Source organism: Aegilops tauschii, chromosome 4 (assembly GCF_002575655.3).
Source record: "Aegilops tauschii subsp. strangulata cultivar AL8/78 chromosome 4, Aet v6.0, whole genome shotgun sequence".
Classification (NCBI taxonomy): domain Eukaryota; kingdom Viridiplantae; phylum Streptophyta; class Magnoliopsida; order Poales; family Poaceae; genus Aegilops; species Aegilops tauschii.
The window spans coordinates 266,302,809-266,327,987 of record NC_053038.3 but is presented as its reverse complement, the minus strand read 5'-3'; the positions used below and the strand labels follow the sequence as shown (position 1 = coordinate 266,327,987).

At 46.3% G+C, this 25,179-nt stretch overlaps 1 protein-coding gene across 1 annotated transcript; it reads left to right on the top strand.

Annotated features, from left to right (window-relative positions):
- Window positions 1-610: 610 nt before the first annotated feature.
- LOC109739542 (uncharacterized) lies at window positions 611-1,426 on the top strand. Its single transcript, XM_020298625.2, has one exon. It carries the CDS (start codon window positions 611-613, stop codon window positions 1,424-1,426), a length of 816 nt encoding a protein of 271 aa, XP_020154214.1.
- Window positions 1,427-25,179: the final 23,753 nt, after the last annotated feature.

Here is a 25,179-nt window from a genome sequence, read left to right as displayed (position 1 = left end):
TTGGACTAAATATCTAACAAGTTAATGTTATTTTAAGACTACTAGGTAAGTGCCGTGCGTTTTCCTCAATTTTTTTTTTGTCGTGCGTTGCAATGATGGCATAAATATTTTAGTAGATTGACCGGTGACTGATTTGACAATTGTATTTCTGATGAGATTTGACAATTTATTTTGTATAGTAGTATGTACTTATCATTCTGTCGTTTAAGCAGCGGGTAAAAGAAGAAACACAGTGTAACACAGCTTAAGAAGTGCAAACTAAGCATTCTAAATTACGCGGACTTGTGTAAAGATTGAGGAAGATAATAATTTAGAAAGTTTTGTACAACCAAATTGTCATTGGCCTCTCACCAACAATGCACGCCTGCATGCATGCATGTAAACAAGGTGGACATGGCTGAACAATCCTGGATGCACGCCATCGTTATGAAGCACCTAACTAATTACAACCATGCACCATGCTGTGTGCATCTCCATCGATCTGGTCACTCCCTACCCGGCCTCGACCCCAACTACTTAATAACCTCTGTAATGCACATTACTGACTTGGCTACACATCTTTATAAGAAGTGGCCGGCATGCACTCCACATAGCAGCCACGACTCAGTAGATGGCGGCATCGGCGGCCCACGTCGCGGCGCTGGCCGCCATACTCCTCTTCATCCCTTCCCTCCTCGCCACTGTCGCCGCGCAGCAGGGCAAGGCCAAGGCCTTCTGCATCAGCCAGTTCGCCATCGCCAGTCAGGCTTGCTCCATCCTGCCGCCCAGCCCCCCGGAGGACGACCATCACCACCACCACGACGACGATGATGATGACGACGACGACGATGACGACGACGACGACGACGACGAGCACCATGGCGGCGACGGTGACCGCCGCCTCCGTGGACGCCATGGCCACGCGGCGGTCATCAACATCTCGTCCCTTGGCCTGATGGCGGCAAACAACGACAGCAGCGAAGTTCACGTTGCAAGAAACGGCACCGGTCACCATGGCGGCAACCACACCCGCCGCGGGCGCGGGCGCGGGCGCGGGCGTCTTCGTGGTACTGGACGCGGCCGGCGTGGGCGTGTGCGCGACGGTGATGAGGACCCGGACCATGACGACGACCACGAGGAGGACCCCGACCATGATGATGACCATGAGGAGGACTCCGACCACGACGACGACCATGACGACGAACATGATGACGATGACGACGACGACGACGACGACCACGAGCACAATGACGACGACCACGAGCACCACCACGACGAGGAGCTTCGGGCGTACCGCGACTGCTGCCGGTGGCTGCAGGAGGTGCAGAAGGACTGTGTGTGCGAGGCGCTCCTGCGGCTGCCGCCGTTCCTCGTGAAACCACAGCACAAGTACGTCGTCCGGGTGGGGCGGACGTGCCGGATCGTCTACCGCTGCGGCGGCGTGTAGCCAACTGGCCGGTTCACACGTTTGGTTAACTGCACTCGTTGTCCCTGCTTCCTCTCTACGATTACGTGCCTGTTTTGCTCTTCAGTCTACGTAGATGGATAATTAGGTAGGCAGCACGTATGGATCGGGTGTAATTTTTCTACCAAGTATTGTCCTCAAAGTTTTTCGATGTGCTTCCATTCGGATAGACTAATTGATAATAATACTACATGTTGTCCTGACAAGGAGTTTACTAGTAGTAAGTCTATATTGTTTTTTTTGAGGGAAGGCCATCATGGCTAGCTTTATTAAAACTTAAATAACGTTTACATCGTCTACGAGCTTACAGTAACTAAAATGAGCTATCATATGAGCCACTTGATTACAAGATCTATAACAATGCTTATAAACGACCTTCCCTATTGAAGTACTAGTGTCCAAACATTCTGCGAATATTGCCGCCGCCGAGTCCCACCATATGGTTTGTCCATCACAATAATTGATTACTTGCAAAGAATCTGATTCAGCTTCTACCCGGTTTCACCCAAAGGAGTTAGCAAAAATCAGCCCGTCTCGCATGGCCAATGCTTCTGTTGTTATTGCATCCACCCCAACAGGTATAAACTTGCATTGGGCTCCCAAGAAATTACCTTTGTCATCACGCAGGATAGCCGCCGTAGCACCTACCCCTTCGTCCGAGTAGTACGCCGCATCAACATTTAACTTAATGAACCGAGGGTCCGGCTTACACCACTTTGCTTCAAGGGAAATTCTCACCAGCGATGTAGCCCTCTGATGGTTGCTTGAGATTGATAACACAGAGAGTGCCACCTCCAAGGGGGAGGAATTGATTCATTGTGCGTCACTTTTCTACGGATCCACCAAAGGTACCAGCCCCCAACGGCTATTACTTGTTTGAAGTTAATTATTGGGTGCATCTCAAGCTGCTGGTCCGGCAATGATAAGATAAATTCCAAGATCGCAAACCCCGATCTATCAACCTGGATCGCTTGGTCGATGATATTTGTGATACCCAGCTTCGTCCCCAAGTGTCATGCATTCGAGCATAAAAACATTAAGTGACGGATATCCTCGGCCCCTTGATGACAGATAGGACAAGCACCATTGGAACCAATGTGCCTGTTAGTAAGTATAGCTCTTAGTGGGATAACTCCTCGCGGTGCTCGCCAACAAAAATCTGTACTTTACGTGGAATCTGAAGTTTCCAGAGAGTATTCCACACTGCCTGAGTGGTAGAGCCACCAGAGTGTCCCATCGTATTTGCATGCGTCCGAAAACTATGCATCGTATTTGTCACAATTGCTTGGTTATGGGATTCCTTTTCCCTTGCTTGATTATGGACTGGATCACTAACTTCTAAATTACAAACTGGATATCATGTTCAACATAAGATCTCATGTTCAAATTTTAGGTGGCTCATCCACTTTTTAATGTGAATTGGTGATAAGAGCAGCCTCATAGTTCAAGACACATCATAATTATTCTGTATGAACTACCCTAAGACTAATCATATGTAAACTTCTAGGGGCTAGCTTTGCTGATGCATATGCCGACATGATAAACAAGATATACATGCATATTTTAATTTTATTTGGAGATAAGATATATATGAGATACTAATTGCTAAGACCAGGAAGCGTGTGATTTTGCTGTACATGTTTAACCAATAGTGTGTAGGTTCTTCTTGATACTGATTCTCATACTTGTAGTGTTGGACCCTTTGCTTAACACGAAACTAGAACATGAAACACGGATTCAGGTTCCATGATGGAGGTATGCAAACATCTACAAACCAATATTGTGCAATATATTATCATTGATGTGTTGGGGATGATGAGACTTTTGTAATCAACAGTTTGTGAGCTAACATCGAAACCTAAGATGTATATCTCACGCTGGACCATTAAAAAATATTAGATTTCCCTACATTACCGTCATCGAATATCAGCACTATTTCAAATTCAGTGGCATTTGATGGTAAGTTCTAACTATTTCCCTTTTAAGTTGGTGTGGATATATACATGTACGTACATGCAGATTAACTATTGGACTGTGCATCAGCATTACCATTTACACATTACAATGTACACTCATACAATCATTTCGTACAGAGATTGGGACAATGGAGTTCTTAAAAAGAAGATTCATCTACAAAGCAGAGATTCATCTTGCTGAGCACTAACCGTTCATTATAGATTGCCGCCGAGATAAGTTGCTCCTATGAAATTGTGTTGGTGCTCTGATTTACTACCGGGCGCCCTTTCTAGATGTAAATTTTATTATTATTTTGGTTGTGTACATGTGTGTTGGGGGGGAGGGGCATGTCTTGATTGATTCACTATTTTTTCTAGCTTTGTTGTTGTATGTCATCAGCTTGGGTTTGTTCAATCAGAGTTTTCACACATTATATGACGTCGTTGGAATTCAGGTTGCCTTCTGTCTTTAACTTTTTCTAAAAATAGCGAGTGAACTTTTATTGAAGTTCAGTCCGCCACATAGAGAGGAACTCATTAGCTCTCCAATGCCACCGAGCACCGAGTTTCACCAAACAAGTGTGTGAACATTTATGAGATTTGTAATTTGAAAACTATATAAAGCCAAAGAACTCTGAACACACCCTTGGAATAAATGTGAAAAGAGAATCTGCGGTCTTACTGGATAAAGTTGAAACATTAGCTAGAATTTGTTGGTTAGATGCTTGTTGCTCCATTTTACTATTAGTTCCTTTCATTGCTTCCATTGGTCCAAGAATCCTTGCTCAGGCTGGCTCTTTCCCCATTCATGTTATCTTAGTCCATGTTTTTTATGCATAATCTTGATAGAAATTTTATTTTCCAGGTCCCTACTGCAAAGATTTACTATGGGGAGGCCATGGGCACTATCTGTTGACCCGGTGACCATGATGCATTTCAAGCCTTAGTTTACTTGCCGAATTTGTGGTCTAATGATTTAGATACAATCTATGTGATGCTATATGTGATTAGCATGGGCTCTATCATGTAAAAGGAGAAAAGTACTCATATAGGTTAAGATAGTTAGAAAAGTAAAAGAGTTAAACGACTAGTGCTAATCCAGACTGCTCTAATGACAATGTTTTCCTACTACAAGCAGTAATGTTTATTTTCTCATATATGAAATATCCTAGATTTAGTTGGTGGTATTCTCCTTGCATAGTGGAGGAAGAAGAACAAATGTTATTTGGTGGTAGAAAAGAGTTGACAGTGCTGCTCGATGTGCACGGGAATTTTAAAAGTATATGTTTCACCACTAAAATATGTATGGACCTCTTGCAATGCATGGAGGACAAATACAATGCCTTGCGGTTTGTGCATCTGAGGAGGCACTTGGAATAGAGAGAAAAAAGTGAAGGGATGTGGTGGCTACAAGAGTGAAGCGAGAAGGTGTCAACATTGTTTGGGCGGGAGTCTTACATTGCATGAGCCTTTGCACTTGTGGTGGTAGAACCAGTGCATGTCTCCTCCCCCTTGATGACAGTGGTGGATCGACACGAACCGGGGGGGGAGGGGGGAGGGGATCAGGACAGACAGAGGGGCGGTTAGTGGGGACTCCTTCTTGGTGAAGGAGAGAGGGCGCCATGACGAAGGTGAGGTGGGAGTCACCCAGTTTGGAAGGAGACGGTTCCAGTGAGAAATTCGTCCTATAACACCATGTCATGGGTTTTTTGTGTTAGACCCGCGTGTTGGGGATAACATGATGGGTAATCCAGAAAACCATATGGTCTGCATTTGGGGGAGCCAAGACTATTCAGACAGTTGAATTTTGGGGTGATTGGATGTTCGGGCGTATGAGGAAGAAATGAACTTCAACTTAGAGACGACCTTTATAATTTTTTATTTATTTATATGCACTGTAGCCTATAGCAATGCACTGGCATCCTACTAGTAGTTTGTTAGTTTTTCACTTCCATGGTTTCCACCCCTCCGAATAATACATGTCCCCTTCCATCGATTGCTCTTCGAACCACGTGATTATCTCCGTTATTTTTTTTCAAACCAAACCCCAGCTCCAAGTTTATGGTGATAGAAATCATGTAGTTGCACGTACATAATCTCAATCACATCATATATCTCCTTACATTTGCCTATGGATTCCGTTCCTATCTCAACCCAATCAAATTTCCCACGTTCAAACACTAGAATAAAGTTGCCCCGTTGCAATACACGTGTATTGGGCTAGTTACATATTAACAGTCCACATCACTCCCTGACGGCCAGCAAGTGTCCATTCAGCTATCCCATCGAGACGATCTTTCCACCAGCAGTTATGTCATTGGAGCGTTCTGGTCAAACGTTCTGTCATTCTACTCTTCCCACAAACCCCACCAGATAGTCATTAAGAGGGAGGAGAAGTGCTTCCTCGGTCAAGAGGTATGTTCAGCAAAGTACTGCTCCAGCATTGCCCCTATTTGAATTTCGTCAGGCATCGTTGCCACAGTTGGTCAATAAAGCTTCAACATCCCCAAAAATGAAGGGCGGAATCATGACTAGAGTGCCATAGGGAGGAACTTGGTGGCTGTCCATCTCTGCTGGGCTAGGTTGTCGGTCATCAGTCATTTTACTCGAATAGCCAATCATATGAAATTGGCATTTAGGTGGGATATGAATACTCTAGATAATAACAACAATAACAAGAAAACCGTTTATTCTCAAACAAACATAGGTGAATCAGAGTTAGAATCCGCAACGTCTTGGAAACAACTCATGGTTCTAACACGTGGATAGATAACTTTCACACTCTTATCAATGGCTAGTTCTTTGGTGGCATTCTAGTCCTTCAGATCTTTGTTTACGGACTCTTATAATGTCAAGCTTGGAATATCCCGAACTTTCTTGACATCATCGTCACAGTTTAATCCATTCGCTATGCATTGGCATTTTTGGAGGCCTGTGATGTATATGCCCAAACCACCTCAAATGAGGTTGGAAAACCTTCTTTTGAATCAGTGCTATCCCAACTCTATCATGTATATCATCATTTCGGACCCGATCCTTTCTTGTGTGGCAACATATTCATATCAACACATGCATCAGCTACACCTAACGGTTGGACATGTACCCTTTCAGTTGGCCAACATTCAACGCCATAGAACATTATAGGTCTAACTGTCGTCATATAGGACCTGCTTTTGACTTTATGGCACTCTCTGTCATAAAGGATGCGCGAATCTTGGCCCCACTTCATCCATCTAATTATTATTTGATGACTCACATCTTCATCGATATGACCATCCTTCCGCGGCACAGGCACGAAATATCCAAACGTGTCCTCCTGTGGTACCACCTACCCATCAAGGCTAGTCTCTTCCACCTCGTGCCTAGTAGTATTGAAATTGCACCTCATGTCCTCAGTTTTAGTTCTAATAAGCCTAAACCTTTTGATTCCAAAGTCTGTGTTCACAACTCTAACTTTCTATTAACCCTCGTTTAACTTTCATCAATTAGCAACAAATCATCCTTAAAGAATACCATGGAATATCTCCTTTTATATCCCTTGAGAACAATGATGTGTAATACACCAGGGGTGGCATCTCCAAAGCGAGGCCCGCAACAAACCTGCCCCGAGACCTAGGAGGCCCAACAAGGAGCTTGGGACATGAAGGAGCTTGAAGGATCAGATAGACATCTAGAGACCATCTCCCACCCATGTCTATGTGATGGCGTCCAGATTGGATCTATCTCCTGTAGAATCCTCTGGGAGCTCACTAACAATGCAACTCTTTGGGAGATTAATAGGACGGGGGCAGGTACACTTGGTCCAACAAGCAGCTTGATCCGGTTTGCTCTGTGCTTGATCGTGTGCTTGTTTTCCCTGAATGGGATTGTCTCTTTCCTCGCTCTTCTCTCGTGGTTGATGCCCATATTGGGAGTGACCATTATCCCCTTCTCCTAGATTCTGGGGATTCTATTGCATGGTTTGAGCATAGATTTCACTTCGACTCTTCTTGGCTGCTCCATGATGGTCTTGCGGAGCTGATCTTGGGTAAAATCTCCCACTTACTCTCTATGGCTCATTGTTCCTTTGGCCCTCTTGATTATTGGCGCTTCTACTCAGAAAAAATAGGAAGTTCCTAAAAGGTTGGGGTGCCAACCTTGCTGTCTAGGCACGCAGGGACAAGGCTGCCCCGTCTTACCAAATTAAGGCCCTTGGCTAATTCGGTGGATGTATAGGCTTCTGTTTGGGCCTAACACTATGCGGTTGAGGTGTCCTTGACGGAGCTTCACAAACAGGCGGAGACTTACTGGCGACAATGTGTCCGTCTCTCTTGGATTCTTAACGGTGACACCACTACTGTGTACCTTTTTGCTATTGCAAACATGAGGCATCGACGTTATTCTATCTTGCGTCTAGTCAATTACAGAGAGGTTATGGCTAACCCGATCATTATTTTGGAGCACATTTGCTCCTTCTTTTCCTCCATCATTACTTAGCAACCACCCTCGGGCCTCTTAATCCCTCCTCATCTCTGGGCTGCTGCCAGCATGGTTTCCCCTAATGAAAATGCTGAGCTTATGGTTCCCTTGTCTATGTCTGAAATAGATGATGTAGTTGCTTCCTCTAAATCTAACTCTACGCCTGGTTCTGGATTTTCCATTCTGTTCTTTAAAATGTTCTGGCCGGTTCTGAAGTTTCTGGTTTAAGCCATTGTCCATGGTTTTTGTCTAGGTTCTGTTGACATCTCCAATCAAAATTATGCTATCATCTCACTGATTCCACTACAAACTTTGCTCTATTTTGTGACGCTTCACTTGTGTCATGTACAAGCCGTTATTACCATGGAAAATACACTGGCGACATTTTCCGATCGCCGCGCCCATCGTCACTGAAGCGCCATCATAGAAAATCAAATTTTGACGGTACCACTTTTTTCGCCATGCAAGTTGGCATATTAGGTGATGGATCAAAAAGTGTCACCAGTGATCGTGTTCGGTGATGCCCCAGAATGTCACCTATGGTGGCCCAATATGTTGCCTAAAATCTTTTTGGCGACCCCCGTCACTTGTGATCAGTCCGGAGGGGTTGACATGTCAAAGATTCAGATAGGTGGGTGCAGCAGTTGCGGAGGTGGCTTCTGTTGGAAATATGCCCTAGAGGCAATAATAAATGGTTATTATTATATTTCTTTGTTCATGGTAATTGTCTATTATTCATGCTATAATTGTATTGTCCGGAAATCGTAATACATGTGTGAATACATAGACCACAACGTGTCCCTAGTAAGCCTCTAGTTGACTAGCTCGTTGATCAACAGATAGTCATGGTTTCCTGACTATGGACATTGGATGTCATTGATAACGGGATCACATCATTAGGAGAATGATGTGATGGACAAGACCCAATCCTAAGCATAGCATAAAAGATCGTGTAGTTTCGTTTGCTAGAGCTTTTCCAATGTCAAGTATCTTTTCCTTAGACCATGAGATCGTGCAACTCCCGGATACCGTAGGAGTGCTTTGGGTGTGCCAAACGTCACAACGTAACTGGGTGACTATAAATGTGCACTACGGGTATCTCCGAAAGTGTCTGTTGGGTTGGCACGGATCGAGACTGGGATTTGTCACTCCGTGTGACGGAGAGGTATCTCTGGGCCCACTCGGCAATGCATCATCATAATGAGCTCAATGTGACTAAGGAGTTAGTCACGGGATCATGCATTGCGGTACGAGTAAAGAGACTTGCCGGTAACGAGATTGAACAAGGTATTGGGATACCGACGATCGAATCTCGGGCAAGTAACATACCGATTGACAAAGGGAATTGCATACGGATTGATTGAATCCTCGACACCGTGGTTCATCCGATGAGATCATCGTGGAACATGTGGGAGCCAACATGGGTATCCAGATCCCGCTGTTGGTTATTGACCCGAGAGGCGTCTCGGTCATGTCTGCATGTCTCCCGAACCCGTAGGGTCTACACACTTAAGGTTCGGTGACACTAGGGTTGTAGAGATATGTGTATGCGGAAACCCAAAAGTTGTTCGGAGTCCCGAATGAGATCCCGGACGTCACGAGAGGTTCCGGAATGGTCCGGAGGTGAAGAATTATATATAGGAAGTCAAGTTTCGGCCACCGGGAAATTTTCGGGGGTTACCGGTATTGTACCGGGACCACCGGAAGGGTCCCGGGGGTCCACCGGGTGGGGCCACCTATCCCGGAGGGCCCCGTGGGCTGAAAGTGGAAGGGAACCAGCCCTTAGTGGGCTGGGGCGCCCCCCTTGGGCCTTCCCCCATGCGCCTAGGGTTGGGAACCCTAGGGGGGGAGCTTTCCCCTTGCCTTCGGGGGCAAAGCACCCCTTCCCCCCTTTGGCCGCCGCCCCCCCCTTGGAGATCCCATCTCCCTAGGCCGGCGCCCCCCCAGGGGGCCTATATAAAGGGGGGGGGGGGGAGGGAGGGCAGCAACATACAGCCTTGGGCGCCTCCCTCCTCCCCTGCAACACCTCTCTCTCTCTCTCGCAGAAGCTTGGCAAAGCCCTGCCGAGACCCGCTACATCCACCACCACGCCGTCGTGCTGCTGGATCTCCATCAACCTCTCCTTCCCCCTTGCTGGATCAAGAAGGAGGAGACGTCGCTGCACCGTACGTGTGTTGAACGCGGAGGTGCCGTCCGTTCGGCACTCGGTCATCAGTGATTTGGATCACGGCGAGTACGACTCCGTCATCCACGTTCATTGGAACGCTTCCGCTCGCGATCTACAAGGGTATGTAGATGCACTCCTTTCCCCTCGTTGCTAGTAGACTCCATAGATGCATCTTGGTGAGCATAGAAAAATTTTAAATTATGCTACGATTCCCAACAGTGGTATCAGAGCCAGGCCTATGCGTAGTTACTATGTACGAGTAGAACACAAAGCAGTTGTGGGCGTTGAGTTTGCCAATTCTTCTTGCCGCTACTAGTCGTTTCTTGTTTCGGTGGCATTGTAGGATGAAGCGGCCCGGACCGACCTTACACGTACGCTTACGTGAGACAGGTTCCACCGACTGACATGCACTAGTTGCATATGGTGGCTAGCGGGTGTCTGTCTCTCCTACTTTAGTCGGAACGGATTCGATGAAAAGGGTCCTTATGAAGGGTAAATAGAAATTGGCAAATCACGTTGTGGTCATACGTAGGTAAGAAAACGTTCTTGCTAGAAACCTACAAACCACGTAAAACCTTGCAACAACAATTAGAGGACGTCTAACTTTTTTTTGCAGCAAGTGCTATGTGATGTGATATGGCCAGAAGATGTGATGAATGATATATGTGATGTATGAGATTGATCATATTCTTGTAATAGGAATCACGACTTGCATGTCGATGAGTATGACAACCGGCAGGAGCCATAGGAGTTGTCTTTATTATTTTGCATGACCCGCGTGTCATTGAATAACGCCATGTAAATTACTTTACTTTGTTGCTAAACTCGTTAGCCATAGAAGTAGAAGTAATCGTTGGCGTGACGACTTCATGAAGACACAATGATGGAGATCATGGTGTCATGCCGGTGACGAAGATGATCATGGTGCCCCGAAGATGGAGATCAAAGGAGCATAATGATATTGGCCATATCATGTCACTATTTGATTGCATGTGATGTTTATCATGTTTTGCATCTTATTTGCTTAGAACGACGGTAGTAAGTAAGATGATCCCTTATAATAATTTCAAGAAAGTGTTCACCCTAACTGTGCACCGTTGCGAAGGTTCGTTGTTTCGAAGCACCACGTGATGATCGGGTGTGATAGATTCTAACGTTCGAATACAACGGGTGTTGACGAGCCTAGCATGTACAGACATGGCCTCGGAACACACGCAATACACTTAGGTTGATTTGACGAGCCTAGCATGTACAGACATGGCCTCGGAACACGGAGGACCGAAAGGTCAAGCATGAGTCGTATAGAAGATACGATCAACATGGAGATGTTCACCGATCTTGACTAGTCCGTCTCACGTGATGATCGGACACGACCTAGTTAAACTCGGATCATGTTTCACTTAGATGACGAGAGGGATATCTATCTGAGTGGGAGTTCATTAAATAATTTGATTAGATGAACTTAATTATCATGAACTTAGTCTAAAATCTTTACACTATGTCTTGTAAATCTAATGGCCAACGTTGTCCTCAATTTCAACGCGTTCCTAGAGAAAACCAAGCTGAAAGATGATGGCAGCAACTATACGGACTGGGTCCGGAACCTGAGGATCATCCTCATAGTAGCCAAGAAAGATTATGTCTTAGAAGCACCGCTAGGTGAAGCACCAATCCCAAAGAACCAAGACGTTATGAACGCTTGGCAATCACGTGCTGATGATTACTCCCTCGTTCAGTGCGGCATGCTTTACAGCTTAGAACCGGGTCTCCAAAAGCGTTTCGAGAAACATGGAGCATACGAGATGTTCAAGGAGCTGAAACTGGTTTTTCAAGCTCATGCCCGGGTCGAGAGATATGATGTCTCCGACAAGTTCTTCAGCTGTAAAATGGAGGAGAACAGTTCTGTTAGTGAGCACATACTCAGAATGTCTGGGTTGCATAACCGCTTGTCTCAGCTGGGAGTCAATCTCCCGGATGACGCGGTCATTAATAGAATCCTCCAGTCGCTTCCACCAAGCTACAAGAGCTTTGTGATGAACTTCAATATGCAGGGGATGGAAAAGACCATTCCTGAGGTATATTCAATGCTGAAATCAGCTGAGGTAGAGATCAGAAAAGAACATCAAGTGTTGATGGTGAATAAAACCACTAAGTTCAAGAAGGGCAAGGGTAAGAAGAACTTCAAGAAGGACGGCAAGGGAGTTGCCGCGCCCGGTAAACCAGTTACCGGGAAGAAGTCAAAGAATGGACCCAAGCCCGAGACTGAGTGCTTTTATTGCAAGGGAAGTGGTCACTGGAAGCGGAACTGCCCCAAATACTTAGCGGACAAGAAGAAGGCCGGCAACACCAAAGGTATATGTGATATACATGTAATTGATGTGTACCTTACCAGTACTCGTAGTAGCTCCTGGGTATTTGATACCGGTGCGGTTGCTCATATTTGTAACTCAAAACAGGAACTACGGAATAAACGGAGACAGGCGAAGGACGAGGTGACGATGCGCGTCCGGAATGGTTCCAAGGTCGATGTGATCGCCGTCGGCACGCTACCTCTGCATCTACCCACGGGATTAGTTTTAAACCTCAATAATTGTTATTTAGTGCCAGCTTTGAGCATGAACATTGTATCTGGATCTCGTTTAATTCGAGATGGCTACTCATTTAAATCCGAGAATAATGGTTGTTCTGTTTATTTGACAGATATGTTTTATGGTCATGCCCCGCTGGTCAATGGTTTATTTTTGATGAATCTCGAACGTGATGTTACACATATTCATAGTGTGAATACCAAAAGATGTAAAGTTGATAACGATAGTCCCACATACTTGTGGCACTACCGCCTTGGTCACATTGGTGTCAAGCACCTGAAGAAGCTCCATGCAGATGGACTTTTGGAGTCTCTTGATTACGAATCATCTGACACGTGCGAACCATGCCTCATGGGTAAGATGACCAAGACTCCGTTCTCCGGAACAATGGAGCGAGCAACCAACTTATTGGAAATCATACATACCGATGTGTGCGGTCCAATGAGTGTTGAGGCTCGCGGAGGATATCGTTATGTTCTCACTCTCACTGATGATTTAAGTAGATATGGGTATGTCTACCTAATGAAACACAAGTCTGAAACCTTTGAAAAGTTCAAGGAATTTCAGAGTGAAGTCGAGAATCAACGTGACAGGAAAATAAAATTCTTACGATCAGATCGTGGTGGAGAATATTTAAGTCACGAATTTGGTACACACTTAAGGAAATGTGGAATAGTTTCACAACTCACGCCGCCTGGAACACCTCAGAGAAACGGTGTGTCCGAACGTCGTAATCGCACTCTATTGGATATGGTGCGATCTATGATGTCTCTTACTGATTTACCGCTCTCATTTTGGGGCTATGCTTTAGAGACTGCCGCATTCACTTTAAATAGGGCTCCGTCGAAATCCGTTGAGACGACACCGTATGAATTATGGTTTGGGAAGAAACCTAAGCTGTCGTTTCTAAAAGTTTGGGGGTGCGATGCTTATGTCAAGAAACTTCAACCTGAAAAGCTCGAACCCAAATCGGAAAAATGCGTCTTCATAGGATACCCTAAGGAAACTATTGGGTATACCTTCTACCTCAGATCCGAAGGCAAGATCTTCGTTGCCAAGAACGGGTCCTTTCTAGAGAAGGAGTTTCTCTCGAAAGAATTGAGTGGGAGGAAAGTGGAACTTGATGAGGTGATAGTCACCCCTTCCGAACCGGAAAGTAGCGCAGCGCAGGAAAATGTTCCTGTGGTGCCTACACCGACTGGGGAGGAAGTTAATGATGATGATCATGAAGCTTCGAATCAAGTTACTGAACTTCGTAGGTCCACAAGGACACGGTCCGCACCAGAGTGGTATGGCAACCCTGTCCTGGAAATCATGTTGTTAGACAACGGTGAACCTTCGAATTATGAAGAAGCGATGGCGGGCCCGGATTCCGACAAATGGCTAGAAGCCATGAAATCCGAGATAGGATCCATGTATGAAAACAAAGTATGGACTTTGACTGACTTGCCCGATGATCGGCGAGCCATAGAAAACAAATGGATCTTTAAGAAGAAGACGGACGCAGATGGTAATGTGACCATCTACAAAGCTCGACTTGTCGCTAAGGGTTATCGACAAGTTCAAGGGGTTGACTACGATGAGACTTTCTCACCCGTAGCGAAGCAGAAGTCCGTCCGAATCATGTTAGCAATTGTCGCATACTATGATTATGAGATATGGCAGATGGACGTCAAAACTACATTCCTTAATGGCTTCCTTAAGGAAGAGTTGTATATGATGCAGCCGGAAGGTTTTGTCGATCCTAAGAATGCTAACAAAGTATGCAAGCTCCAGCGCTCAATCTATGGGCTGGTGCAAGCATCTCTGAGTTGGAACATTCGCTTTGATGGGATGATCAAAGCGTTTGGGTTTACACAGACTTATGGAGAAGCCTGTGTTTACAAGAAAGTGAGTGGGAGCTCTGTAGCATTTCTCATATTATATGTAGATGACATACTGTTGATGGGAAATGATATAGAATTCTTGGAGAGTATAAAGGCCTATTTGAATAAGTGTTTTTCAATGAAGGACCTTGGAGAAGCTGCTTATATATTAGGCATCAAGATCTATAGAGATAGATCAAGACGCCTCATTGGTCTTTCACAGAGTACATACCTTGACAAGATATTGAAGAAGTTCAGTATGGATCAGTCCAAGAAGGGGTTCTTGCCTGTATTGCAAGGTGTGCAATTGAGCAAGGCTCAATGCCCGACCACGGCAGAAGATATAGAAAAGATGAGTGTCATCCCCTATGCCTCAGCCATAGGGTCTATTATGTATGCCATGCTGTGTACCAGACCTGATGTAAACCTTGCCGTAAGTTTGGTAGGAAGGTACCAAAGTAATCCCAGCATGGAACACTGGACAGCGGTCAAGAATATCCTGAAGTACCTGAAGAGGACTAAGGATATGTTTCTCGTTTATGGAGGTGACGAAGAGCTCGTCGTAAAGGGTTACGTCGACGCTAGCTTCGACACAGATCTGGATGACTCAAAGTCACAAACCGGATACGTGTATATTTTGAATGGAGGAGCAGTAAGCTGGTGCAGTTGCAAGCAAAGCGTCGTGGCGGGATCTACATGTGAAGCGGAGTACATGGCAGCCTCGGAGGCAGCACAGGAAGCAGTCTGGATGAAGGAGTTCATTACCGACCTAGGGGTGATTCCCAATGCGTCGGGCCCGATGACTCTCTTCTGTGACAACACTTGAGCTATTGCCCTTGCGAAGGAGCCCAGGTTTCACAGGAAGACCAGGCATATCAAGCGTCGCTTCAACTCCATTCGTGAAAGTGTTCAAAATGGAGACATAGATATTTGTAAAGTACATACGGACCTGAATGTAGCAGATCCGTTGACTAAACCTCTCCCTAGGGCAAAACATGATCAACACCAGGACGCAATGGGTGTTCGATTCATCACAATGTAACTAGATTATTGACTCTAGTGCAAGTGGGAGACTGTTGGAAATATGCCCTAGAGGCAATAATAAATGGTTATTATTATATTTCTTTGTTCATGGTAATTGTCTATTATTCATGCTATAATTGTATTGTCCGGAAATCGTAATACATGTGTGAATACATAGACCACAACGTGTCCCTAGTAAGCCTCTAGTTGACTAGCTCGTTGATCAACAGATAGTCATGGTTTCCTGACTATGGACATTGGATGTCATTGATAACGGGATCACATCATTAGGAGAATGATGTGATGGACAAGACCCAATCCTAAGCATAGCATAAAAGATCGTGTAGTTTCGTTTGCTAGAGCTTTTCCAATGTCAAGTATCTTTTCCTTAGACCATGAGATCGTGCAACTCCCGGATACCGTAGGAGTGCTTTGGGTGTGCCAAACGTCACAACGTAACTGGGTGACTATAAATGTGCACTACGGGTATCTCCGAAAGTGTCTGTTGGGTTGGCACGGATCGAGACTGGGATTTGTCACTCCGTGTGACGGAGAGGTATCTCTGGGCCCACTCGGCAATGCATCATCATAATGAGCTCAATGTGACTAAGGAGTTAGTCACGGGATCATGCATTGCGGTACGAGTAAAGAGACTTGCCGGTAACGAGATTGAACAAGGTATTGGGATACCGACGATCGAATCTCGGGCAAGTAACATACCGATTGACAAAGGGAATTGCATACGGATTGATTGAATCCTCGACACCGTGGTTCATCCGATGAGATCATCGTGGAACATGTGGGAGCCAACATGGGTATCCAGATCCCGCTGTTGGTTATTGACCCGAGAGGCGTCTCGGTCATGTCTGCATGTCTCCCGAACCCGTAGGGTCTACACACTTAAGGTTCGGTGACACTAGGGTTGTAGAGATATGTGTATGCGGAAACCCAAAAGTTGTTCGGAGTCCCGAATGAGATCCCGGACGTCACGAGAGGTTCCGGAATGGTCCGGAGGTGAAGAATTATATATAGGAAGTCAAGTTTCGGCCACCGGGAAATTTTCGGGGGTTACCGGTATTGTACCGGGACCACCGGAAGGGTCCCGGGGGTCCACCGGGTGGGGCCACCTATCCCGGAGGGCCCCGTGGGCTGAAAGTGGAAGGGAACCAGCCCTTAGTGGGCTGGGGCGCCCCCCTTGGGCCTTCCCCCATGCGCCTAGGGTTGGGAACCCTAGGGGGGGAGCTTTCCCCTTGCCTTCGGGGGCAAAGCACCCCTTCCCCCCTTTGGCCGCCGCCCCCCCCCCCCTTGGAAATCCCATCTCCCTAGGCCGGCGCCCCCCCAGGGGGCCTATATAAAGGGGGGGGGGAGGGAGGGCAGCAACATACAGCCTTGGGCGCCTCCCTCCTCCCCTGCAACACCTCTCTCTCTCTCTCGCAGAAGCTTGGCAAAGCCCTGCCGAGACCCGCTACATCCACCACCACGCCGTCGTGCTGCTGGATCTCCATCAACCTCTCCTTCCCCCTTGCTGGATCAAGAAGGAGGAGATGTCGCTGCACCGTACGTGTGTTGAACGCGGAGGTGCCGTCCGTTCGGCACTCGGTCATCAGTGATTTGGATCACGGCGAGTACGACTCCGTCATCCACGTTCATTGGAACGCTTCCGCTCGCGATCTACAAGGGTATGTAGATGCACTCCTTTCCCCTCGTTGCTAGTAGACTCCATAGATGCATCTTGGTGAGCGTAGAAATTTTTTAAATTATGCTACGATTCCCAACAGCTTCTTCCATGTGGGTCCGGCGTGGGTTTTATCGCCAACGGTCCCGTCAGTAATAAATTAGCATGAGTTTTGACTGGTCAACGTTGCTGACATATGGGCCCATAAGATGCTGACGTGGTTGCTTACATGTGGGACCAGACATTGTTTTTTCATTGATGATGTGTCATTAGACCAGTCAACGGTTCTGACATGTGGGCCATTGTTGTGCTGAGGTGGATGCTGGTGGGCCGATCCATACATGGGTGATGTGGTTTCATACATGTGGGACTATACACCGGTGATGGTGTCCATAACCACCACAGTTTGTACGCGTGGTCAATTTGTTTTATATTGCAAAAATTGGCGGGCATATTTGAAAATTTTGATATGAATTTGTGCAGAATTTGAATTTCAATGCAAATTGAGATGTCACTGCTTTTATTAAAGCACAAACTTGACAATTGTCAAACAGACTCTCTCAGACATTACAATAACCAGCATCATAAAATTCTGCAGTATACTATTAGACTCATGACTAAGTATCACGGCATCCTGACACCGCAACCCTGATGATCTACCTAACCAGGGCATCAAGTTGATCAAGGCTCTTTTAGATAGACATAGTTTTCTCTTCGTTCATATTCTTGATGACTGCAAGTTTTTCCTGCTACTCTAGGAGGCCACTGTTAATAGATGAATACAGTTGTATTGGTCAAACACCCCTAATTTAAGGTCCTTAGTGTCATCATGTTGCTCTAGCAGGGCATTCTTGACATTTTCAAGTACTTTTTGTTCCTCCAGAATGGTATTGTTGATAGATTCAAGTTGACGATGTGCATCTGGTAGGAGACCCTTCACAACTTTTCGTTCTTATTGGTGCTTTTCTAGGGCCTTCTTGACAGCTTGAAGTTCTAGCTGCTGCCACGCCAGGGCCTTCTTCATAGCATCTAGTTCATCATGCTAGTTTGTCACACCGTGATTGAGTGCTACTGGTTCTTCCTGCTGCACTGCCAGTGGACTGATGGCTGGTTCTAATTGTTGCTTGGCGGGCAAATGGCCTGCAGTAAGGCCGTCATTTGAGCGTCCTAACTTTCCCTACAGAAAAAATACATGAAGGTTACATCATATGGGAGAATTCCAGAAGCTATAGATGCATCTGCCACAATATACAGTTAGATGGGTGAACAAAGGTCAAAAGCAAGGAAGTCTTTACACAAAAGAGTTGGCATACTCACTAGGTGAACCTGCTTTCTCTTTGATTTGCTTGAGTTGGGTAACACATATGCATTTAGAGACTGTCGATGTACACAAGTAGGGGCTCTCCTTTTTTACCCCTTTACTTGTGCACGGGCAGTCAGAGCCGCGCCCGCTGCCACACTAAGTAGGGCAGAGGAGGAAAGCCAAAGGCACAAGACGGGCAAAGCAACGCCAAGACCAGAGACACAAGAGCGAGAGGGCGAGGTGGACTCCCACGACAAGACCCTTGCCGGGGAGGCCTCCCCAGCCCTGGCAAGAGCCTTGCTGGGGCAGCTTGCCCAACGCCAGCAGAGCGTGCCACCCTTGAGCCCAAGGTTTCCAACACCATCAACCACATTGGAACCGAGGCTCGGGAGGAACCTCCATGGTGGCATGCAGATCTTTGTGAAGATCATAAGCACACAAGATCAGATGAGGACCAGAAGACGACGATCCTTGACAAGATCCTTGCCGAGGAAATCCACGAGACCCACGGCAAGATCTTTTACCAGGGACGACCGCGATGCCTCAGCAAGACCCTTGCCGAGGACACTTGCGGGGCCACAGTCAGACCCACGTCTGCCAAGACTCCACCGCCGTTCCCACACAGCTGCCAGCCCAACCAGTTGGGTAGGCACCTGCGTGGCAACATGCGGCCTCCAGGCCAACTCAGCAAGCACCTGTGTGGTGGCATGCAAATCTTCGTGAAGACCCTACCACCACGCCATCTCAGCAGCCTGCCAGGCCACGTGGCACTTCATGCCTCGTTGTCCTGGACGCGTGTCAGAGCGAGGCGGAGCGGCGACGGACGGGACGGGCCTCGTTGCCATCCCCAATAAAGCAACGGGGCACCTAAGGAGCACATTTAATGCGGCTTGTCCCGTAGTGACAGGGGATAAGCTTGTACACTGTATACCTTTCCACCTCCTGTGTGCTGCTATGGCAACCCCTTTTGTCTATAAAAGGAGGCCCGAGGCGTACTGGAGCAGGATTCGGATCCTTTTGACTACGGACGCACCGTAGCTAGTTCGAGAACTCAAGAACACTCAAATATACACTGAAGCAGGACTAGGGTATTACGCATCCTCGCGGCCCGAACCTGGGTAAATGATACTTGTGCTGACAGCCAGACCCGCTCTTTGCACAACCCCGCACCTGCCAACCGTAGAAGGGATCCCAGTGATTCCATAGGTGTCGCTTCCGCCGACATCTTTGGCGCGCCAGGTAGGGGGAGCGCAGTTGTGAAAATCCGGTCTGGTTGGAGCAGCGGCTTCATCATGGTCGTCACTCCAAGGAAAAAAACGACCAAACGAGCGACATCAACGGTGGATGCAGTGAACGCGCACGCAGCGGCAGAAAAGCTAAGTCATGCAAAACTTTGAGTAATTCCTTTTTATATATAAGGTTATCATCCCCGAAGATCTTGCCATGTGTATGGAAAACCTGCACGCGATGGGGCCTTGCCACTATTTGCGACGCCCTTGCTCTGTTTTGAGTCCGCTCAACAGTTTGAGCGGCTGCTTCAGAAGACTTCCTTATTTTCGTGATCACCGCGTGTTTCTTTCGGCGCTTGCTCTTTTATTTTTGCATTGCATCATGTCATCATGCCATCATGTCATTAATTTTCAAAACTCAACCAAATAAATTGCATGGATCTTCGATCCATTTAAATCGAGGGAATTCACATGGTGATTTCTCTTTATAACATATCCTCCGAATATTTATGGAGCTATTATAAATATTCCATTAGTTTGGAATTAACCGGAACACACTTGCAAAATAATTCCCATGCCTATTTCCACTTCAAGTTTCACCTCCAAGCTTTGCCAACAATTCTTTTCCCTCTTATCGAGGCCCTTCCTAAATGTTCAACATGTTGGACACTTTTGTAATCCTACTCCTTCTTCTCATCTTCTTTTCTATTTCATCTTGCCCTTTCCATCTAAAACATCATCTAGTGCAACACCCCATCACAAGCGTCTTCCTTTCTATTCTCACCCATTTATTGCAAGTGGTATTTTTCTGTCCCAGTGAAATGTTCACTTGCTTTCTGTAAATCTTAAACCATGCCAACTACCTCTTTGTCAAATTTCATCTCTTTTAAAGTTGTTTTGGTTAGGCAAAGAATTTACTCAAGTTTGAATCAAATTCAAACTTGTTTAAATTTTCTGTCTCTAAAAGTTGCCAAACCAATTTTATTAAATCTTGCATGTTCCCAGGAGCATGAGGATATTCTTACATCTTCCAAATTCTTTCCCTAGTTCCCCTTCTTTTCTTTTTCTGAAATCTATTTATTATAAAAAACAGACAGAAGGGAACTACCTTTTTCCTTATCTGGGCGCTGCTCTTGGGCCTTCCCCTCACCTTACAGCCCAGCCGCCAGGCCTCTGGCCACTTCCCTCTCTACTGGGCCGGCCTCTAAGGCCCATCCTTCCTCCCTTAACCCTAGCCCGCACTCCCTGCGCTCCCTTGCCCGATCCACCTCCCTCTCCCCTCGTTCGATCTCTCCCTCCAGCGCCGCCAGAGAGAGACAGAGCGAACAGCAGCGCCTCGCCTCGATCCCCTTGCGCCTCTTCTTCCCTTCCTGCCTCGTCCTCGGCGCCTTGTCCCCAAGCTCGCCGGAGCATCTCCGTTGCCGGACGAAACCCCTGCAGGAGCTCGTCGCCGCTGCCTTCCCCTCGTGCCCGTGCGCCTTCTCCATGAGATCGGAGTCCCTCGTGCCCGGGCGTCTCCGTCGACCCTGCCGTCGGTCGGCGACCTCGTCGTCGGAGCCCCGTGCCAAGACCGCTCCTCGCCATGGCCCTCGCGAGTTTCCTCCCGTGCCGCCTCTCCTCCTGCTTCTCCTCGTCGCCACCAACCCGCCTCGACCTCACCGCGGGCAGCAGCAGTTGCTGCTGTACCCTCGCGCTGCGCCCTCGTCCGCTGCTGCTCTGCTCCACTCCGCCGCCACTGCTCCGTCCAGCAAGCGCGCCTCCGGCTGCCGCAACCTCTGCCTCGTCCCTCCATTCGGCCTCAACCGCCGGAGACACGCTGCCTCCCCTCCACGGCGCCGCGCCCCTGTTCGTGTGTAGCCGTGATGGTCTTTTCTCGGCGGAGTCCGGGAAGTGAACACGGTTTCTGGGTTATGTTTGACGTAAGCAGGTGTTCAGGATCACTTCTTGATCATTGCTAGTTCACGATCGTTCCGTTGCTTCTCTTCTCGCACTCATCTGCGTATGTTAGCCACCATATATGCTTAGCGCTTGCTGCAGCTCCACCTTATTACACCATCCTTTCCTATAAGCTTAAATAGTCTTGATCTCGCGGGTGTGAGATTGCTGAGTCCTCGTGACTCACAGATACTTCCAAAACAGTTGCAGGTGCCGATGATACCAGTGTAGGTGACGCAACCGAGCTCAAGTGGGAGCTCGATGAAGATCTTGTTCGTTGTGTTGTTTCTTTTCATTTGATCAGTAGTGGAGCCCAGTTGGGACGATCAGGGATCTAGCAGTTGGGTTGTCTTCTTTTCTTTTGGTTCCGTAGTCGGACCTATGTGTGTATCTTGAATGATGTATGACTTATTCATGTATTGTGTGAAGTGGCGATTGTAAGCCAACTCTTTATCCCATTCTTGTTCATTACATGGGATTGTGTGAAGATGACCCTTCTTGCGACTAAACCACAATGCGGTTATGCCTCTAAGTCGTGCCTCGACACGTGGGAGATATAGCCGCATCATGGGCGTTACAAGTTGGTAATCAGAGCTATCCCCGACTTAGGAGCCCCCTGCTTGATCGAATCGCTGGCGTTGTTGAGTCTAGAACAAAAATGTTTTGAGTCTTAGGATTATATATATCGGAGAGTAGGATTCTTTTTACTCCTCAGTCCCTTCGTCGCTCTGGTGAGGTCTCCTAACGTAGAAGTTTTGACTTTTCTCTCCTCAAATTTCACTAAAAAAAATTTAGGATCACGCGGGTATCTTGGAATCGTTCCGATGGTTTTGTGACGAGAACATTGTTCTTGGTGCCTCCTGTCATTTAGGGGTTGTGGCAGTGTCCCGGGGAGTTGAGCTCCGAGGTGTTGTCGTCACAATTTTATCGTTGCAGTTCTAGAATACCTGAGTTTCGCCGACTTCGAAATCTCTTTTATGTAGTTGTTGGTGAGATCACCTCGACGCCACCCAGTACTGGGGCAGGAGTTCGGGAGTATTGCCATAACTTGTATAACGGATGTTTTTCGAAGGTTGAGGTAAACGATTTCCGAAGGTTTCTTGGTTATGTGTTGACGGATGGATACAGCTGGATCTAGGGATTGCTAGTTTGGGTGATATATTTTGTGTCCCCTGTATCCCCTACACCTGATTGCATAACCAGAAAGTTTCGGGAGTTTATAAGTGGGAATTCAAGTAGCTCTTAGGATATCTTTCCGAGAGATGCATGATATGAGATTGGGGTTCGACGTCTAGTCGTCCGCCTGTACACGGTTGGTTTTACAGTGGTCTCGTAGTGTCTTAAAGAGTCCTTGGCTATGCCAACTCGGGGACGCTTCGTATGTCATGTGCACTGCCTTGCACATGATGGTGCTGTACGATCGAGCCCGTGTGGGCCCCACCACGAAAACTTCGGACGGAATCTCTATCATATGTTTGTTCCGGCTTATTCCGCAAGCCAAATCCTTTGTTTTGTTTTATTTGTGGTATTCAAGTTGCTTCAATGACAAGTGTTGATTCCATACCTTATTCTAAGTGGTGTTCTCCTATTTCTATGTGGATGATAATCCTTCTTGATTATCGAGATTGTCATGGTAATTTCTTTTTCTACCGGCGTGCTTCTCTTCAAGTGGATCCAATCATTTCAACATTCGCGAGATCAATTCTCAGTTCTTTGCAGCGGTGTTTGCTTCATCCGTCCCAAGTTGCCTTTGTTTTCCCGACCTCCCACCCTTGTTCTTGAAACACTCAGATTTCTTAACCAAGTATCCATTTTATTCACGTGAAGTCCCTTCATTCTTTTCAATCAATATTCTTACCCGGTGGTTCTCATGAAGATGTGCTTCAAGTTTATTATTCTTCATTTTTTTCTTCTCCGGTGAATTCAATTCAAGCTTTCAGTGTTGATCGTATTCTTTTCATTGTTTCAAATGTTTTGTCATGCCGGTGCACCTCTTAATCATCCACTTCTCGTCATTCATTTGTTCTGGAGTGCCAAAGATATCTCAGAAGATTTGTGTCTCCTTTATCAATCTGTTCAAGCTATTTTGAGGTTGTTATCTCGTTCAAGCCATTTAATTCAACCGGTGCAATCTCCTTTTCAACTTATCATTTCAACGGTGTTTCTCTAGAGTGGGCCCTAACCCACAGGTCTTTTCCAGGATCTTACCTGACTCTTCTAATTCTTTCTGGAGTTATTCTCAAATTCTTTTCAAAGTCTAACGTAAGAATGAATTATCATCAGTCATATGTCTTTCTCCAAGATCTTTCAAATTATTTCATCGTTGGTTCATCATTTTTATTATCCATTGTTCCGGAGTGCCTCAATAATTCATGGTGGTGTTTCTCATCGTCATTCTCAACATTTGAAGACTGAAGAAGAATTTCTCTTAAATCTTGGTCCGTTCTCTTGAAGATTCATGGTTCTAACTTGTTGCCATCCTCTCAAATTGTTTCCAATCGCGCAATTCTTTTCATACCCATCCGGAGCATTTCATGAGTCTTTTCAGTTTGATTCTCCGAAGGCCATCATTTCAGAAGATTTCTTCGTTCTAAGTTTTCAGCTTCGTTCTTCAATTATTCTAAATTGATGTCTCTTCGGTCATCTCCATATTATTCCGGTGCATCGTCCAAGTATTCTCTAATCAGCTCGTGATCTCTTCGTTCTTGTGTATCAAATTCCCTTGAGTATTTTCGCGCGTTCTTTAATTCTTACGGTGTTTCGTCCTCTTTTCTTCAATTGTTTTCAATTCTCGCGGTGGTTCGTTCAAGATTTCTCTTCCTTCGTTATCATATCAATTTATTCGTTGTTTCAATCCTACCGGTGGTTCGATGAAGACCTTCCCAAGTTTGCGCTATGTCTATCTTAATCCTTTCTATGGGGATAAGTAGTTTGACAAATCCATTGCTTGTCATCAATTAATTGGTGAAGGATGAGCATAATGTAATTCTTATTCTTGTTTGATCAAGTAAATTCAATTCCTTATTCCGGAGGTTCATCAAAATTCTTGATCTCATTTGTTCATTTTCTTTCCGGAGCTTCAAGTTATTTCAATTATATCATTTCAAAGCTTCATCTAATCATTGCAAGGCTTCTCCAGGAGTTCTTTTTAAATTTCATCTCTTTTAAAGTTGTTTTGGTTGGGCTAAGAATTTACTCAAGTTTGAATCAAATTCAAACTTGTTTAAATTTTCTGTCTCTAAAAGTTGCCAAACCAATTTTATTAAATCTTGCATGTTCCCAGGAGCATGAGGATATTCTTACATCTTCCAAATTCTTTCCCTAGTTCCCCTTCTTTTCTTTTTCTGAAATCTGTTTATTATAAAAAACAGACAGAAGGGAACTACCTTTTTCCTTATCTGGGCGCTGCTCTTGGGCCTTCCCCTCACCTTACAGCCCAGCCGCCAGGCCTCTGGCCACTTCCCTCTCTACTGGGCCGGCCTCTAAGGCCCATCCTTCCTCCCTTAACCCTAGCCCGCACTCCCTGCGCTCCCTTGC

Excerpts from the sequence above, each read along its gene's own strand:
- LOC109739542 (XM_020298625.2), top strand. The coding sequence starts at position 611 with ATGGCGGCATCGGCGGCCCACGTCGCGGCGCTGGCCGCCATACTCCTC.